The 18050-nt window shown below is 49.6% G+C and overlaps 3 protein-coding genes across 6 annotated transcripts in view; 2 read left to right on the forward strand and 1 right to left on the reverse strand.

The window, feature by feature from the left end:
* Nucleotides 1–462: 462 nt before the first annotated feature.
* On the forward strand, nt 463–7897 carry ACOD1 (aconitate decarboxylase 1). Its single transcript, XM_044437718.1, has 5 exons — nt 463–526; nt 2373–2534; nt 3059–3148; nt 3900–4105; nt 5433–7897. The coding sequence occupies exons 1-5, from the start codon at nt 515–517 to the stop codon at nt 6388–6390; spliced, it is 1428 nt and encodes a 475-aa protein (XP_044293653.1). The 5' UTR covers nt 463–514; the 3' UTR covers nt 6391–7897.
* Nucleotides 7861–14593, reverse strand: LOC123027206 (glutamine amidotransferase-like class 1 domain-containing protein 3A, mitochondrial). Of its 3 annotated transcripts, none has more exons than XM_044437722.1 (4): nt 14425–14593; nt 12848–13019; nt 8832–9037; nt 7861–8149 (listed from the first exon to the last, which is right to left on the reverse strand). In XM_044437722.1, exons 1-4 carry the CDS (start codon nt 14530–14532, stop codon nt 7967–7969), a joined length of 669 nt encoding a protein of 222 aa, XP_044293657.1. In that variant the 5' UTR covers nt 14533–14593; the 3' UTR covers nt 7861–7966. The 3 variants fall into 3 exon arrangements, with proteins under 3 accessions (XP_044293657.1, XP_044293659.1, XP_044293658.1); XM_044437724.1 differs by having other exon boundaries at nt 7861–8136; nt 8833–9037; nt 14425–14591; XM_044437723.1 differs by having other exon boundaries at nt 7861–8139; nt 8833–9037; nt 14425–14586.
* Nucleotides 14594–15111: 518 nt separating this feature from the next.
* The window catches only part of CLN5 (CLN5 intracellular trafficking protein), a 9527-nt gene continuing 6588 nt past the window's right edge, over nt 15112–18050 (forward strand). The window contains exons 1-2 of one of the 2 annotated variants that reach the window (XM_044437720.1): nt 15112–15264; nt 16154–16319. In XM_044437720.1, coding sequence (XP_044293655.1) covers nt 15158–15264; nt 16154–16319 — 273 coding nt within the window. In that variant the 5' untranslated portion in view covers nt 15112–15157. The remainder of the gene's footprint in view (nt 15265–16153; nt 16320–18050) is intronic. The other variant, XM_044437721.1, reaches the window with a different exon arrangement.

Genomic DNA, 18050 nt, shown 5'->3' on the forward strand with positions numbered 1-18050 from the left:
GTGGAGTCATCCAATCATACCCTGCAATATCATGTTTCCCTGATGCCCACCAAGCGAGAACGCCAAATCCCAGAGAAATGCTTAGGCAGGTGCCTCTATGGGACCATCCTTTGAGCCCAGAGGGATCCTGCGCCATTCTATTTATTGACCTTTGCGTGCTGGCCGTTCTTTCGCAACCCACCGGGCTGCCCAGAGGAGTGCCTTGTGCACTTTGTCTCCGCTAGATCATCCGAAAGCATCAGTGCTGTGTACATCACCGAAATCGGGCACAGGCCTTGCGGCAAACTCGCATACTAATTGCCTCTGCGGTGAGTGTGAAATTAGTCAGAGGGAAGTTGGAGATGTCGAAAAGGGGGAAACTTCTGGGCAGAAGAAGGAGGGAGGGCCAACATCCCCTTGCACAATGGTGCCAGTCGTATAAAAAGGGGGCATTTGCCCCCAGAGTCTTCTGAGAGAGACTCTTGCCAGCCAGGTTGACTCCTGAGTCTGTTCTGAAGTTGCTGTCCATTCCACCATGTGGGCAAAGGTACGGCTGTGGGTTCCTTCTCTGCATAGCAGAGGTGGTGCAGGGGAGGCAGGGACACTGCAATAGCAGACTTTGACAGCAGGATCATACACCCTTCACAGATGGCCTCGCGAAACAACCACCTGTGTACCTCACAAATCGAGGGCTATTGAATCCTTGAGGACTGATTTACAAGTTAACTTGGTAGTGGGTACTCTATATATCTGCATAATCATTAACAAAATTGTGAAGAGGGCTGAATAATCTTTATACCCTGGGCAAGCTTTTTCCTTCTGTACACAATGGGAAGAATTGCTTGGTTTTTAGTATATAACTGTTTTATTTGCTTTCTTACTGCTTGCTTTTATTTGTCATGTACATTGTCTCCTGTTGCTATGTTAATAATTGTTTTAAGATGTTGGATTAGGTTTTTTTAATTACTGATTTTATTCTGTATATCATTGTTTTGTGAGCTGTCTAGAGAGCCCTCTGGCTATGGAGGGGACATTGTTGTTGTTCTTAGTTGGGAAGTTGTGTCTGACTCATCGCAACCCCATGGACAACATTCGTCCATGGAGGGGACATACCAATGTCACAATTAATTAATTAATATTACTAGTACAAAGTTTATTTGGGATGGGAAACCACATAGACATGCCAAAAAAAGGGAGTGCTTGAATAAAATTTCATCCTCAAGAGAGGGGACAGAATACCAGACATAAACTTATAATTTCCACCTTCAGAATTAGCAGCTGTACAATTCGGATGCTCTGACATCCCCAGAGAATTAAGCCATTGGCGAAAGAAGGAAATAAGAAAGGGGACCACTCGGTTAATAGAAAGATGGTAGTACAGTGACAGAGCAGATGTTCTACATGGTGGTGGCCCCAGGCTCAATCCAGCTCATCTTCAGCTGAAAGAATCAGGCTGCCCCTGATGGAGGAGACCCTACAGAATAGAATCATACAGCTGGAAGGGCCCTAGCAGGTCGTCATGTCCAAATGCCTGCTCCGTGATGGACTAAGTCACCCATCCAGATTTCAACAGGCCTGGCTTTACTTAGCTTCCAAAATGAGGCAGGATCAGGTACTCCAGGCTACACAGAAGCCCTGGTGAGATCCACTCCCAGCCAGACAGTTCAAGGAGCCTGAGTGTGGCAACTTCCATTGTGCCGCTGTGGAAAAATTGGGGAACTGGGATTTGGGAAAAGGTTGTAGCAGGGAACAGTTTCATGAGAGCTGAAAGGGTCATGCTCGAGGCATCACTTCCCATCACACGCACCAGGTGTGAAACCTGCTAAGTGCCATATAATCCATCACCTACGGGTGGCAGCCCAGTTAAGGGCTATGCAACCTTCCCATTCTCTCTTCACACCCAGGAGAGCCAACCCCGCCGCCCCGGACAGGGTGGTTGTCTGGTGGGCCACCTTGCATGGACAGCCCAGCACAGTTTCGCTTGGCCAGCTCACAAATTGTGCAAGCTTGCCCTGCACATCCACTTCTTTTGTCCCACTGCTGTCCCTGGCCAAACAGAATGTGCAGGTTGTTTTAAAAAAATGCCCAAAACTCACACTGGGTGAACAGGGAATGGGTGAGTTGCGGACACATGCCACGAAGGGCAATGGATTCACTTCTGCTACTTGACAGAGCTTGACAGAGCTTCAGCTCTTGGCCGATGCAGAAATAAAACAAATAATAATATTGTCAGGTCTCTGGTAAAAGTTGGGTAAGACAGAGAAGGCAGAATAATGGCAACTGGGTGCTACAATTGCACGTAAAGGAATTGCATGTAAATGGCAGCTACTGGGGTTGATGGTGGAGAACAGTGACCATTAAGAGAGATCAGCTGCTTGTTTGTTCTTCACCAGAACATTACCGGAAATTTTGCTAATGTGATCCACGGACTGAACGCAAGCCATCTGACAGACGTGGCTGTGAAGAGGAGCAAGCGCATGATTCTTGATACTTTAGGCGTTGGGCTGCTTGGCACCAGAACGGATGTCTTTGAGAAAATAATCCAGTACAGTAAGGTGAGATGATCGAAACGTACGTTGCAGAGAAAATGCTGCTATTTCGAGGCAAGCAAATGCCTGAGAATCTCCTAAGCTGTGAGAGGCTGAGGGTTGGCTTTAACTGGGCCGCAGCTGCAAGTACCCTGTGCTAGACTGAAAACAAAGCAAAAGCCAGAAGTGTGCACAAGATGAATCCAATTTCCATGAATGCTGCAATCTTGTTGATATTAATTGAATCCATGTCCATACCATATCTTAATCCATGTATGCTTAACCATATGTTAAAAAACACAGACCTGCACGCTTTACAAAATCAGACATTCAAATACTTCATAATACACAAAAACTCATCAGTTAAATTGTTAGCTTTCCACGCAACTCATCTTAAAATGGTTTGTCAAATGGTTTCCATGCCGTTTGTCTTTGCAACTCTTTTGCTGGAGTGATAGAATTCTGAGCCTCGCTTGCAGTTGAAGGAACACAGAGCAGAGAGAACAGCCCGTTTGTCTTGTCCCTGAAACCACATGTGAATCTTATTGCAGATCTACAATTCGGATGCATCCAGTTCTGTTTGGGCCCAGCAGGAGCTCCGCCTGCCTCCCCTCTATGCAGCTTTCGTGAATGGCGTGGCGGTAAGGAGCGCTCTATAACGATTGTGCTCACCTGTAGAGGTGGAATGGATCGTAAGCTCTTTAAGGATGCAACCCAAAGCGAGTTTAGCCAGAAAAGGGGCCTACAACTCCCAGCTGGCGGGGGATGCTGGGAGCTGGAGGCCATTTATTCAGTCGAAACATGCATGGGGTCAAGCCTTAAGGTGTTTTGGGTGCTCTTCAAGGTGTTCAGTCTGAAAGTGCCATTCTTAACATCTCGTAAAGTGCAGTCCTGTATAGCTGCTGTAAATCGTAATGCGTTCAATAGAGCCTATTGAGTTTGACAGATCTCCCACATGTGGCTTGGCACTCAGAAGCAGGCTGCCAAGATATTGTCCAGATTTCCTCTTTAATAGTATTGGCTTTGACAAAGTGATAGATTCCATCATGGAAATATGCCAGAGCCTCCTCCGACCATGGTTGGAACATACTTAGCTCTCACTTTTCTGCTAAAAATTATTCTTGTAGTTAACTAGAAACCAGTGAAATTGACTTTCCTGAATGTTTTCAAGCCTGCCGTTCATTACTTTGCTTCGTAAGCTACGACAGAAACAATGGTTACCACTGAAGGTGGCCCTTCACAGATCTCTGTCCCAAGGAGCTTACAAGCTGAACTTCAACAGTGGGAGGGCCACAAAGGGGGAGCAAAATGAGGGGCTGTTCAGAATTACTCAGGCTAAAGCTCACATCGAATCTTTGAGATAAAGCCACGATTTTCCCCTCCGCAAAAAAGGTGCACTCCATGGATTTCGACGATACGTGGCATCCGGCCACACACCCTTCCGGGGCCGTGCTGCCTGCCCTGCTTGCCCTCTCTGAAGCCTTGCCCACGAAGCGAAGGATTTCTGGCCAGGACCTGCTCTTGGCTTTCAACGTGGGCATTGAAGTGCAAGGCAGGCTGCTGCAGTTTTCCAAGGAGGCCAGCGACGTGCCGAAAAGGTACAATATTGTAACGTAATGTTCGCTACAACATAGGTATTCATGACGATCCATTCTGGCCTTAGTGCCGGACGCTGGGCCTTCAGGTGTTGCCGGCTACAACTACATGCTCGATTGGCAGGGCGGGGAAGGCTTGGCTATCGAAATGGTAGCAAGACGCACGATCCAGCCAGAGTGAGGAAGCATTGAATCCCACAAGCTCAGAGTGTTTTAGCCACAAGAGGGCCGTTCCATCTCCTGCAGTGTGTTACCGACACGAGTGATGCAGAAGGGAAATGCTGTCTCGATAGCATTTCAAGAGCCAGTGGGGTACAGTGGTGAAGAGCATGGGACTGGGACTCAGAGGATCTGGGTTCGAGTCCCCGCTCAGCCATGGAGCCAACTGGGTGCCTTTGGGCCAGTCACAGACTCTCAGCCCAGCCTACCTCACAGGGTTGTTGTTGTGGGGATAAGATGGAGGAGGAGAATGATGTAAGCTGCCTTGAGCCCTTTGCAGGAAAAAGGCAGGATGTAAATTGCAAGATAGATAGATAGATAGATAGATAGATAGATAGATAGTTTTTCTGCAGCAGTGGTGGAGACCCTTCACATGATGTTGGACTCTGATTCCCATTAGCCCCAGCCAGCAGGTCAGAAATGCTGGGCGCTGCAGCCCAAAGCACCTGGAGGCTGCCAGGTTGGGGAAGCCTGGTTTGTGTTGCTTGCCTGCTAAATTAGACAAGACTCAAGAGCAATAGAACCAGAAGAGTGGCGTGGAGGCACTATTACGCTTCGGCCAGCAAGGCTGGGGGCGGAAGGGTCACGCAGACATGCCCTCCAGGGGCTGACCTGGGGCCAGACATCGCCTCTTAGCCCAAGCTGACCGGCAGGGCGCTTGCGAGGATACATGCAGGGGTGGGGCGGGGGGAGAAGTGACAGGTGCTGCTCTTGGAAGGAAGTTGGCATAAATACACGAGTGGCATGTGCAACAGAGTGTGCTGGTGTGTTCTAACACTATACTATGTTCAACCGGCTGGCCAGCTATGTCCCCTTCCCAATTACTCCATTCCGGCAACCCTCTGCCCCCCTTCCGCCCCTACAATTCTCACCGAGCAGTTTGGGTTGGCGGGATTCTTTCCTGAAAGGTTCCCTTTTTGTGCTTGGGTGTTTTCCCAGTGTTTTCCTGCTGATGTGTCTCATGCGTACGTGGATGAATGATTTGGGGTGTGTGAGCACGAATATCAGCAACAGAGGGGGCCAGGGGCTGCTTTGAGGGCCATGCCAGGGTTGCACTGATCTCAACCGTTTCTTCGGAACATGCTATTCACACACGGCTGTTCTTTCTCAGGTTTCACCCGCCGTCCATAGTTGGTACCTTGGGCAGCGCCGCCGCCACAGCGAAACTCTTGGGTCTGGACCAGTTTCAGTGCAAGGAAGCGCTGGCCATCGCTGCCTCTTATGCTGGCGCCCCCCTGGCCAACGCGGCCACCCAGACCAAGCCTCTCCACATGGGCAATGCGAGCAGGCATGGCTTGGAGGCGGCCATCTTGGCCTCCTTGGGCCTCAAGGCAAACAAGCTGATCCTGGACCTGGAGGCGGGCCTGGGCGCGTTCTACACCGACTATGTGCCCCAGCCACTGCCCGGCCTGCAGTCCTATTCTTGGCTGTTGGAGCAGCAAGATGTCGCTATCAAGAGTTTTCCGGCACATCTGGGGATGCACTGGATGGTGGAGGCAGCCCTGGCCGTCAGGAAACACCTGGCAAAGAGTGGGGAGTCTTTCCCCAGTGGCAGAATCCAAAAAATTGTGCTTCAGGTCCCCAACATTAAATACGTGAACCGGCCATTCCCGGCCTCAGAACATGAAGCTCGGCACTCCTTCCAGTTTTCTGCATGTTCTGCCCTGCTGGACGGCCACGTTTCTATCAAGTCCTTCAAAGAGCACAATGTCTCCAGGCCTGAAGTGAAAGCCCTGCTCCAGAAGACACACCTGGAACATTCTCCCGACAACCAGCCCAGCTTCAACAGCCTGTTCTGTACAGCAAACCTCATCCTTCAGGATGGACACTCCTTCTCTGAGCGCTGCGACACTTTCTACGGCCACTGGAGGAAACCGCTGAGCAGGCAGGACCTGGTGAAGAAGTTCCACAGCAACGCCACCACGGTTCTCTCGGAGGAGGCCGCTGAAAGCATTGTCCAAGCCGTCGACAATCTGGAAAAACTAGAGGACTGCCGTGTGTTGACCTCACTTCTCCAAGGAGGAGAGTCAGCAAAGGTGCAGCTCAAAAGCCAAAATAGGCTGGCTTGAAAGATGCTGCAGAAGCCACGGCCTGTCACCAGCTGAACACTTTTCAAGTCAGGTTTTTTATTAGCCATCTCAGAAGTCTCTTACGGTGGACTAGCTTCTGTCCTGCAAGTTAACTGATGCCTACTTGATTCATTATGTACATGTAAAATCAGAGTAGCCGTATGTCCACTTTCATGTAGGGCTGCCCTCTATTTGAAGTCATCCTCTATTGGGCCAGCTGTCCAATCAAAGTCTGGCTGGAAGGTAATGAATGGTAAGAAGAATGCGTGGGGCCTTGAAGTTGCCCATCGGGGTCACTGTCTCCCCCAGTAAATTGGTCTGAACAGAGATTAACATATGCAAAGTCCGTGTTGTCTTCTTTGATAATGCATTGCCTGTGTTTTGGCAATATGTGGCTGCTTTGCATGAAATGCAATGACCAAGAGATACACACACACACTTCCACCTGCCCAAGAGAGCTTTCTGCAGCTCCTTCAGCTACGTGGTGTAACACTTTTGAAACAGAGGAAAGACTCCAAAGGTTGACTGTGATCTGGCAGAGGAATCCCTTGGTCAAAATGGAGGCCGGGAGAAGCAAATACTCCAGTCCTTGGTCATATCTGAACTCTTGTGTCCTGACTAGCGATGCTTATGCTCATGAACAGATGTATTATATGGAAATACATGCAAGCCCTCATTAGGGTCACAGAATCCTTGAGGAATACTCTGGCTTTGGACTTAGTCCAAGGTTCTGCGATCTACTAGTTCAGAGGTGACCAGGTTGTGCAGCCTTGGGACCACTCTGTCCTCCTGGAAGCTGTCTCAGGCCCAGAAACACAAAGTGTTGTAGTAAAACTGCATCTGTACTCATGACAGCCCTGCAAAATGGGCTCATGACAGCCCTACCAGTCCATCAGCTGCAGCCAATACAGCTGCCAGTGAGGGACAGTGGGAACTAAAGCATCTGCAGGGCCACAGCTCGTCCTCTCTGCTCAGAACGAGTCCCCCGCTCGAGGGCCCTCCTGCTGGCCAGGCTAGCGCTCCCATCTCACCAGCCAGCACAGTCCACACTTCAGCCCGAAGCTTAGCACTGTCCAAGAGGTTTGTCTGCAGATGGTCCCTGCCAAGTGTGAAGCAGACGCGGCAAAACGGCTGATTTATTTTAGGGGTTTGACGGGTGACTTACGGCAACTTGAAAGGTTTTTGTCAAGTTCTTTCCTGCATGGACTCTGCTGCGGACAGAGAAGCCCTCTGCCTGCATTGTCTTTCAAGGAAACTACTTTATTGGTAGGTAAAGGAGGATATCTTGGTGGTTAGCACAGTCACTTTTTAATACGTGTGATGGACTCCTACTTCATCCACTACTTTGCCCAGAAAAACTAGTTGCTGACTGATGGCTTAGAATAGTGGTCATCATTTGCTTCTTTTAAGCAGTGAGGGGGACAGAAGACAGGCCTAAAGGGTCAAGAAATGAAGTTTATTTCTCCTAAATCAGTAGCAGAATAAATTTTATTACTCCAATCCATCACACTAAGTTTCATTTGTTAAATGCATTGGCCAGCAATCTCCAAAGGTTATGACGGCCGAGCTTCCCTCTTCAGGCAAGTTTCAGGAGCTCAGCGATCATGGCCCCAATCCCATCAAAAATTTCATGCAAAGGGGCCTTGCACATGAAGGCGCAAGTGGTGATGATTTTGTTGGTGAAATCCACATGTGCTTCCTTCACATCCTTGCAAATGTGCTTGCATCCCAGTGCTTCTATGGCAGCTGCTGTGAGAAAGAAAGCAAAAAGAATGGGCTGGTTTTCCAGTGGGGGGGAGTTATACCCAGCCATGTACTGACTGTTCAGCTGTTATTTCCACCCCAACGCCATTCCGCCCAAGATTCTCTGCAGCAAGGTGGAAGTTCAAGAGAGTGGCTGAAAAGAGTTAAGGCCGTCCCCGAGTTACCAACGTCCGAGTTACGAACAACCCATACTTACAAACAATCTGCCATAAAGCGCATTACTTTGTTAAAATTAGACCCTTTTTTCTGTCCAAACTTGCATTTAGATACTTGAGAAAGTGGTTTAACTAAAAGACTTTCTGGCTCAACCCTATACACACTTATCTGCCCCAATGAGCTCATCCCTGGCTGGTTTGTCAAAGGAGAATCAACCCCAGTTTAAACCCAAGAACAAACCATGGATTAAAACTACGGGTTGTTTCTCCTTCAATAACCCAAAGTTGCAGCCTGAGAAATCATGGAGAACAGTCCAGTCCCGGGACGGTTTTGCAAGCTGGAACGATCAAGAGTCAATGACCAAGAGTGATGGTCGAGAGTCAAAGGTCATGGCTCTCTCCTGCAAGTTTCAAATCAACCCCTAGTTAACAAACAATTTGCTAACAGGTTAACAAGCAGGAGTTGTCTAGTCATGCAAGCCGAGTCACAGGCACACAGATGACCTTCCAAGCCATTTCCTACCTTCCGTCGACATTGTTATTGTGGCCAACAGTGACTTCACAGCCGGGGAAGACCTTTGCGGCCAGCACGGGAGAGATGCAGCACAAGCCAAGAGGCTTCTTTGCGCTGTGGAACGCCTCAAGCGTGGACTTCACGAGCTCATTGACGGTGCAGTCCTTTCCTTCTTCAGCCCAGGAACACAGGTTCTTGGCCACACCAAAGCCACCTTGAAGGGAAGAGAAAGCACAGGTCTTGCTAGCATTTCTTCTCCTTTAGCATCTGGCACAATTCCTCGTATCAGTTCTCCGGGGCCACCAACATGCAGCCCATGTTATCAGCCAGAGGTGAGGAGGAGAGAGAAAGGAAAGAGAACCACACTGGTTCAGTTGGTTGATGTTCTGTGGAAACCACTTCCTTTTAGCAGAGGGTTGAAAGCCACAGACGTGCAGATGTTCTGAGTATGATCCTTCCAGATCAAGGAAGCCAAGGCATGGGCACTGAATCCCTGCTGATCTGGCTTCTAATGGAAAGCCACAAAGATCACCTGAAGGACCATCGGGGAGCTTGTGGACAGGAGTTCCCAGAGAGAAATGTGTCTGAAATAGACTGCAGTCCACAAAAGCCAACACCAGAATAAACGTGTTAAGTCTTGGGGGGCTCTGCTTTTCAGTAACAGTGCTGAAATCAGCACAACACATAGCACTCTAAATAAATTGTACAAGCCACAAAACAAGTTCATAGCAGAACTCCAAAGAAGAGACCACAAGATACCCCCGTACCTGATTTGCCAGTTACAATTAGTGGGTTCCTTCCTTTCTTGCCTTTAGCTATTTCCTCTGCACTCTTTTGGAAAGCAGTACCTGTCCTGCTTTTTCTTTCTTGCCCCAAATGACAATGAGAGAGGTTTTAGGGGTTTCCTTAATAGCGATATAAATATTTACCCCGTATAATAAAAGCTACTCTAAGAAGGAGTAGAAGATGGCTGCGTTCATCTTTTGAATGACCAAAATAAAATATCACCAACATGAAAGAGATTACAGCAGCCTTCTGGAACTGACCTGGTGATTCCCATTACAGCATTTAAGAACTGCTACTCAGAAAGTGACAGAATGGGTATTTCTTACACTGAAATTACTTCTGTATAAGAAATTGGGCCAGTCACGCACCTTGGACCAGGGGTGGAATTCAAGAGTTGGGGGCAGAGCAGGCCCATGTTGAAGTTAAGCTTTTACTTGTGGTTATAACCACAAACAGAAAACCAAACCAAAGAAAACCAAAGACCCATTTAGAAAATGTAATTCCTTTTATTTACATCATTTCTAAAATGGTCTGCTTCTCTTGCTTCATTCCCAGATAATATGTTGTACACCCACATAGCATAATGGAGAGGGAGGGCTCACAGGGGTCTGGGTTGGGATTGCAAAGGCCACAGGGGTTTCCTCCCCTCTACTTGAATGCCCCCTTTTCTGTCCACGTACTTTTTATTTTCTGTTAGCTTCGATTTTGCTGGCTGACGTCTTTGCCTGCTTTGGGACCTTTCGGATCCACTTCGCCTTTAAGGGAGTGGATTTAGCTTTGGCAGCTGCCCCTGTCCATTCTTCTTGAACTGGCCTTTTAGGGCTGGATTTGCATCCCTTACTCGTGAGCTGATTGCTGGATCATTCTGTCCTGCCTGTATTCTCTTGGCCCCCTAAATTACCTTTCCATTGTTTCTGTATTTACACCTGACATTTTCCACTAGTTAACCATTACATGCCTCTCCTCCTGTACTTTTCCACATATCTACTGCTCTCCTATCTCATTGCTAAACTCGCATTTCCCCCCATCTGAATAAACCTTTCCATTTCATTTGCTAACTCTGGCCTTTTCTGCTTCCCATCACTTCTGGTGCAAGTTCAACAGCACTAAATAAAATCTATTGTTGTGGGTAAGATCACGTGACTGAGTTGCTCCTATCAACAGCTTTATTATTTGCGTTGTCCTGTGACGTGTTCTCTTGGCCAGGGGTTAGGGCTGGTACTGAGGGATGCAAACTCCCTTCTTGAGGGGCATGTCTAGCCCTGTTTGTAGCAGAACGTCCCCATCTGAGTTTCCTGCACGTTTAAAATATAGGACACTTCACCTCTTGCCGGCACCCCAGTGAAGGAGCAGGAACTCTGTTATTCCAGGATCAACAACATTGCAGAGGACTGCAAGAACCTCTAAGGCTTGTAAAGAATTCAGGCTGAGGACTTTTTGATTTAAAAAAGACTCTGTCTGCAACCCTGCAGTGAACCCAAGTGCTCACAGCCAGCCAGGGCGGAACAGTGGTGAAGAGCGCAGGACTGGGACTCAGGAGATGGGGGTCCTTCCCCCGTCAGCCATGACTGGGGGCCAGTCACAGACTCTCAGCCCACCTTGCCTCACAGGGGTGTTGTTGTGGGAAAAGACTGGGAGGAGGACAATTAAGTGAACGGCCTTGTGTTCCTTGGAAGGGAAAAAGGAGGGATAGAACTGTAATACATGCGGATTCTTGAAAGCAAATAGGAACATTGGAGTTAATTCTACTGCAAAGGAAGGCAGCAGGTAAGTGATGTGGGGTGGGAGAGGGGAGGTCAGTCTCAGAACAAAATTGGGTTCCGGGTCATATTTTTGCTGACACACCACAGGGATGTGCTCAAAGATAGCTGTGCTTGCGTTTGTTCTACTGGCCCGACAGCGCTCCCTGCTGGCGAAACTGTGCACTGAGCCTTTTTCCTGAGCAGATCTTCTCTGGTAAGAAAAGACCACATAAATGGTGGGAGAACACAGGAGACGCCCGTGTCTGCAACACCCATGGAATTCGGGGAACCTGGCAGCGTGATGGTGTCATAAAAGCCTAGACTGGGGGTAGCAAGCAAGTTGCAATTTTCCTATTAATAGTTGCTTGTGCAGCAAGCCAGTAAATTCATTCCCCAAACAGACACTAATAGGGGAGAGAACTCCCCAAAGACTGCTGCACGTTTTAAGCTTTCAGGGCTGCCCAGCCAGTGATCCAGTCGTTTGATTTGTGCAGTGCAATCTTGTGCCGATGCTGCTAGGAAGAGCTTGCTGTCAAATTCACTGGGGTGCATTCTCAGGAAAGGGATTCCAGAAGGGGCCCTCAGCTTTCAGTGGGGAATTTGAGAAGCTGCTGTGGTCAACCCCACAAATTGCCTAATGGTGCCTGCACTTTGGTGCCTGCCTGGCGTGCCTATTCCATAAAAACTGTTGGACCCATGATGTCTCTAATGAGGGACTGATTCAGCTAATTGCCGACAGTGCAATTACAATTACAGTTGCAATCACAGTGCAAGCATTCCAACTAACGCTTCTTCTAAACACTCGTTCCGGCAATATTCCATAGGTCCTTCTTTTTGAAGTTATTACAGATACAATTCGAACTGGAGTGCACTCAATATTCACTGGTGTCTACACTCTTTTAAATTAGCTACCTGCTTCTTGGAAATTAACAAATGGTCAGTGTAAATGGGTTTGCTGTACCCTTTTAACTGCTAAGGACTAAAATTACAACTCTTTCCTGATACAATGAAATGGATTGAGGATCTTGCTACTTTTTCAATATCTGAATAGAGATGCCACCTTCAAATGGATACATTCTCATATATTTGTTCCACTTCTGCTGAAGCCTGTGTATAATTGCTAGAAAGCTCCATGCATTCCATAGCCATACATTTTTAAAATAGATTTTAAAAAAATCCAAGATTTTTGGAGGCATTGAAGACACTATTGGAGGTGCTCACAGGTGGCAGGAGTGCATTTCCAGGAAGTAATGCAACCTTTCTGCCTTGCGGAGGTCAAATTGCTACGGCCATCCAAACTGTAGCAGGCCCTGCATTGGAACAAGGCAATCAAAGTCTTTAGGAAGCACACACCAGGTTTCCGGGATTGCTCTTGCCCTGAGACATGGTGCCTGTGCTCCATTAATGTTCCTGCTCACCAGGCACATCGAGTTCAGCAACATGCTCATGGCCCACAAAGACAAGTATATCAGCACGGATTCTGTAACAGTGCTCACCTGGAAAGACAATAGCGTCAAATTCATCAACTCTCAGTTCGGCCAGATCTTGGATGTTACCTCTTGCAAGTCTGGCACTTTCCACTAATACGTTCCTCTTTTCTTTGCTTGGGTGACCCTTTAAATGATCTACAACATCCTTCTGTTCAATATTAGGTGCAAACATCTTTACCTGAAAGAGAAACGAGGCAAGGAAGAATAAATGGGACACTGTATAACCAAGACACAAAGCAGCACTGTTACAATTTCTAGGAACTCCAGTTGTTCCTAAGTAAAAAGACCATTGCCAATTGCAAGAACAAGAATCTTTGCAGTCACCATCTCCGACAAGATCACAATGCTTTTGGTGAGATTTCGATATTCATTTGAAGAGGCCAGCATTTTAGGCAACAATACCACAGACAAAACTTTCAAAACATGATTCAGTCGCAGCACAGAAATTAGGCACAGCATGGCTTTAAATGGGTTTTATTAATTGATCTGTTGGGGGTAAAAAGATAAAAATAATTTCCCACTATTATGTTGCAAAATTGGTTTGTACCCAAAGTGAGTGCAACGTAAGTCCTATTCATCTCAATAGATCTACTCTAATTCTACTCAGAATTCTCATTACAACCCCACTGTAAAAAAAAAAAAAAACAAAAAACAAAACAACAGCAAAAACCAATCTTCCAGTACTGTAGTCAGAAATACTTTGGAAAATTTATTTGTATTTAAAAGTTAAAATAGTCTTCTGATATATATATGCTTTCAGCGCAGCAGCATTCAGTGGAAGCTAAGCATGTTTAGAAGTAAATCCTACTGCATGCAATGGGATGGCCTTCCTGCTAAGCCCGTTCAGGATCGCTACCACGGTTGCTTTCAGGATCGCGCTCCTGTGCACACTTTGGTGACAGGAAACTTCACCCATCACAGCACAGGGTGCGGCAAGGTGCGCTGCAAAGAAACCATGTCTAAGAAAGTGATTCTAAAAGGAAGTCAAAAATGAGAGATCCGTATTACAGTGGAAAACGCGGCCAGTGGCAAATGTTCTCAGCTAGACATTTAGCTACAACTACAACGCAGTGCGAGTTATTTACTCAAAAGAGCCAAATCCCATGTCTGTCCTACAACTCCCAGCATTCTCAGCCACTTTTCAGAGGAGAAAGGCGACAGCCTTTTCGACTCGAAAGGATCGCTGCAAGTGGATATAGGTAGCAGCCGCGCTGGTCGCAGGAAGAGCTCCCCAAGGGCTCGCCCGGCCGGCCAGGCGCACGGGCTGCTGCAGCGTCGCCCACCCGCGCCCCCCACCCGCGCGGCAGCACCCCATCTCTGCGCGCGGCCGCGTTAAGCTGGCGGGCGGATGTGGGGCGAGAATCGGGGCCAAGTAACGGGGCAGAAGCGCCAATGGCAGCACGCCTTGGACGGCCCTCGGCACATTCCACGGGGCTGTAAAGCCAGCTCGGGGGCTCGTGCCCGAAGTGCAGGCGAGGCGTCTTCTCCAAGGCTGCAGGGGCGCGGGAGCGACGGGGTCGGCCGCCCGGACCCGCAGCCTCGGGGCTGTTTCCGAGCCTGGCAGGGGCCCGCAGAGCCCTCACCTCCGCGCCAGCCCGGCTGAGGTGCACCAGGGCCGCGGAGGCCTCGTGGATCTCGCTGCCGTCGAAGACGCCGCAGCCGGCCAGGACTAAGGCCACCCGCTTGCCCATGGCTGCCTCCCCGCGCGCCGCCTCGCTCTCCTCTCGGGCCCCGCCAGCGGCGGCCCCGGCTCCGGCGCGCCCCCTGCCGGACCCAGGGAGGAGCGCGCCGCTGTCGCTCCGCTTCCTCTTCCGAAGCGGGAACAGGAGGAGCTTCGCTCCTGGAAGCCCCGCCTGGCGCGGCTTTTGTGCATTTGCGGGAGGGGGGCCCTCTGTGCTGCGGCGTCCCTCCCTCCCGGCCAGTCTGATGAGGGGACCGGACGCATGAGCCGCCCCCGGGGGGAGCCCGCTCTGCAGCGTGGTCGGGCGTGCGCGGCCGGGCACGCGCCCCTTGGCTCGGAAGGCCGGCCGCGCCGGGATCCGCCGCGCATGAGAGAGCGTTTCGCAGCCCTTCCAGAGACACAAGCCGCGGGGCAGCGCCGCTGCGTCCCCTCCCGCCGCCTCCAAAAGCGGGCGGGCGCACGGCCAGGGACACGAGCGCCCGCGCCGCGCGCCTTCCCGGGGCTGCCTCGTCGCCTGACAGGCTCACGTGCCTCGGGCGGGCCTCCTGGTCCTGTGAACAGCCGCCCTGGGGTCAGGTGACTCGTCGCTCGCGGGCGACGGGGAGGCCGGAGGAAGCGAGACGGGCCGTGGCGCCATGGCCGCGGCGCGGGGGTCGCTGCCGCTCCTGCTGCTGCCGCTGCTGCAGCTGGCGGCGCGCGCCTGCCCGGCCGAGGAGCAGCCGCGCTGGCCCGTGCCGTACAGGTGAGCTGCGGGCGGCTGCGCGCGCCGTCCAGGGGCTCGGGCGCGGCTGGGGTTGCCGCGCCGGCGCCTCCCGACCGGGTCTGGCTGGAAGTCCAGGCGCCCGCCGTGCTGGCCGTGGCTCGTGGGAGCTGCGCTCCGCAACGTCTTTGCCGGGAGTGCTGCCCTCGGGGACGCCCCGGGACCGCACGGCTTGAAGGAAATACTGACCGCCGTGGGGCCAGACCTGTGCCCGCGTGTGCCTGGCGCCCACCCCGGAGGTCTCTTCGCGGTGAGAGAAGGACCCAAACGCCGACCCGGAGGTTTGGCAGGCAGCGCTTTTCCAGCAGAGGCACCCACGCTTCAGTGTGGCGTAGTGGTCAAGAGCTGGGACTGGGACTCAGGCGATCTGGGTTCTAGTCCCCCCTCGGCCATGGAGCCAACTGGGTGCCTTTGGGCCTGTCACAGACTCTCAGCCCAGCCTACCTCACAGGGTTGTTGTTGTGGGGATAAGATGGAGGAGGAGAATGATGTAAGCTGCCTTGAGCCCTTTGTAGGAAAAAGGCAGGATATAAACTGAAACTGAACTGAAACTGCTCCAACTCAGAAGAAGTAATTAAAAAGCGGGTGGGGGCAGCTGTGCCAAATACCAATATGTGAAATGAAATGGCCCCCCCGAGAAAGAGAGCTCTGATATGGGGCTGGGAGCATTTTCCAGCACTGGACCTACATAACTCAGAAGTAGGCCAGAAAGCCGACTGAGATGTTTTGGACTTCCACTCCCAGCCTTCCTAGCCCCTTTCCATGCTTCCAGGGACTTCTGGGAGTTGAAGGCCAAAACATCTGTGACCTATGTTCTACCTGTCCTTAGTGTAAATATGCTTTTTTAAATAATATATTTATTTTAATGCAGGCGTTTTGATTACCGCCCCAAAACAGATCCCTACTGTCGGGCCCGCTATAGCTTTTGCCCAGCTGGTTCATCAATTCCAGTAATGAAGGACAACGATGTCCTTGAGGTTTATCGATTGCAAGCGCCTGTCTGGGAATTCAAATATGGAGATCTCCTTGGGCACATGGTATGTTGACTTCTCTTCCCACCCTCCCACCTCCTTAATATTTTTTCTGTCCTCCCAATTAATTTTAGAATCTGAAAAGTACAAACAGGTAGATTTGCATAAATGGATGAATTCTAGGTCTAGAAATGTATTTAGAAAATATTAACATACCTACTGAACTTCTGGCAGCTAATGGTGGCTATCCAAGGAGCATTCTTTATGCTTTGGGATACACTCTGTGATTTATGTTAAAACACACACAAATTTTAAGGAAAACTTTTAAAAATATACTTGCAGATTGAATGTTTATCCCAACTGGTGCTGTTTACTGGCACGAGACACTGATTTACTTTTTCCTTCTAGATCTTAAAATTCTTAAAGTGCCCAGAAATCTCATTTTCCCGATGGATTTATGTTACAGCTTTTATAGTCTTACCTTTCCTGACAGCATATTGGGGCAAAAGGACACACAGATACAGTAAAGCAGCAGAATCTTCCAGTTGTGGAAAACCTAGCTCATAGGAAAATGTAGCTGGCTCTTTTTTCAGTGAACAGCAGCATTCAAGCCAGTAGATCATTTTCAGATTCTGCTTTTCGGCTGCAGTTCTGTACATCCCTGCCTAGGAGGGATGCCTAGTTATTGAACATACAGTGAGATTGACTCATGCTTAAGCTTGCACCAGATCAGACAATTCTAGTAGAATACGGAACTTGGTTGCTTAGGATCAAGGCCCACTGTATTCAGTGCAGCTTCCACTCACCAAAATCTGCACAACCTTCCAGCCAAAGCCCAAATCCAACCTCTTGGGGGATCCAGTTAGACCTTGGGGCGCTCCAGATAGCACCACACCTTTCCTCTGACTGCACCCATTCCCTGGTTCGGTGGCTTTTACATGGAATTGTTGCCCATTTTCTCCTAAGGCTGAGTTACTACACTGACAGCTTTAATATGCTAGGATTGGTTAGTATTTTGCTCCTGCCCTCTCACCTTCAGCTCCACCTTTCACTGGAATGAGGTTCCTCCAGAGCGTCTCAGAAGTGAATTGCAGAGGCCCAACATCTCTGCCTTAGGGTGACTGTAGGTGGAGGAGGTGGAGAATGAGGAGACTTTGAGCTGCCAGATTAGAAGCCACAGCTGCTTCACCTGCAGAAGGTGCTTGGCAACTCCTGTTGGAAGTAGAAGCATCTCTCTGGTTCTGCTCAATTTTTTCAGGTTCCCCCTTCTTTTCTGCATGGAGGACTCTATTCTACAGGGACCAACCTTCCATGTGGCTCAGAAAAGGGTGAGGTACTGGAGCATCCAGCACAGGGGACAGGATGCAGGGAAATCTCCCTCTGATGCACTTTCCTAAATTTAGAGCCAACTTTTAGTTTTCTACCTTTCCCTTTTAACCAATGTATTTTGTAAAGTATATGGATTCGGGGGTACCTTTGTCTTAAAAGCTAACTTCTAAGAATTTTGTTGTTATTCTTAGTTGCGAAGTCGTGTCCAGCCCATCCTTGCAGTCATTTTCGGAAGGTCTCTTCACAAGGAACACTGGGGAGGAGTGCCTCACTTGTTGTTGTTGTTGTTGTAGTTGCTAGTTGCGAATTTGTGTCCAACCGATCACGACCCCATGGACAACACTCCTCCAGGCCTTCCTGTCCTCCACCATCCCCTGGAGTTCACCTAAACTCACACCAACTGCCTCAGTGACTCCATCCAGCCACCTCATCCTCTGCCGTCCCCTTCTTCTTTTGCCAGCTATTGTT

Source organism: Varanus komodoensis, unplaced genomic scaffold, assembly GCF_004798865.1.
Source record: "Varanus komodoensis strain SLA01 unplaced genomic scaffold, ASM479886v1 scaffold31, whole genome shotgun sequence".
Lineage (NCBI taxonomy): Eukaryota > Metazoa > Chordata > Lepidosauria > Squamata > Varanidae > Varanus > Varanus komodoensis.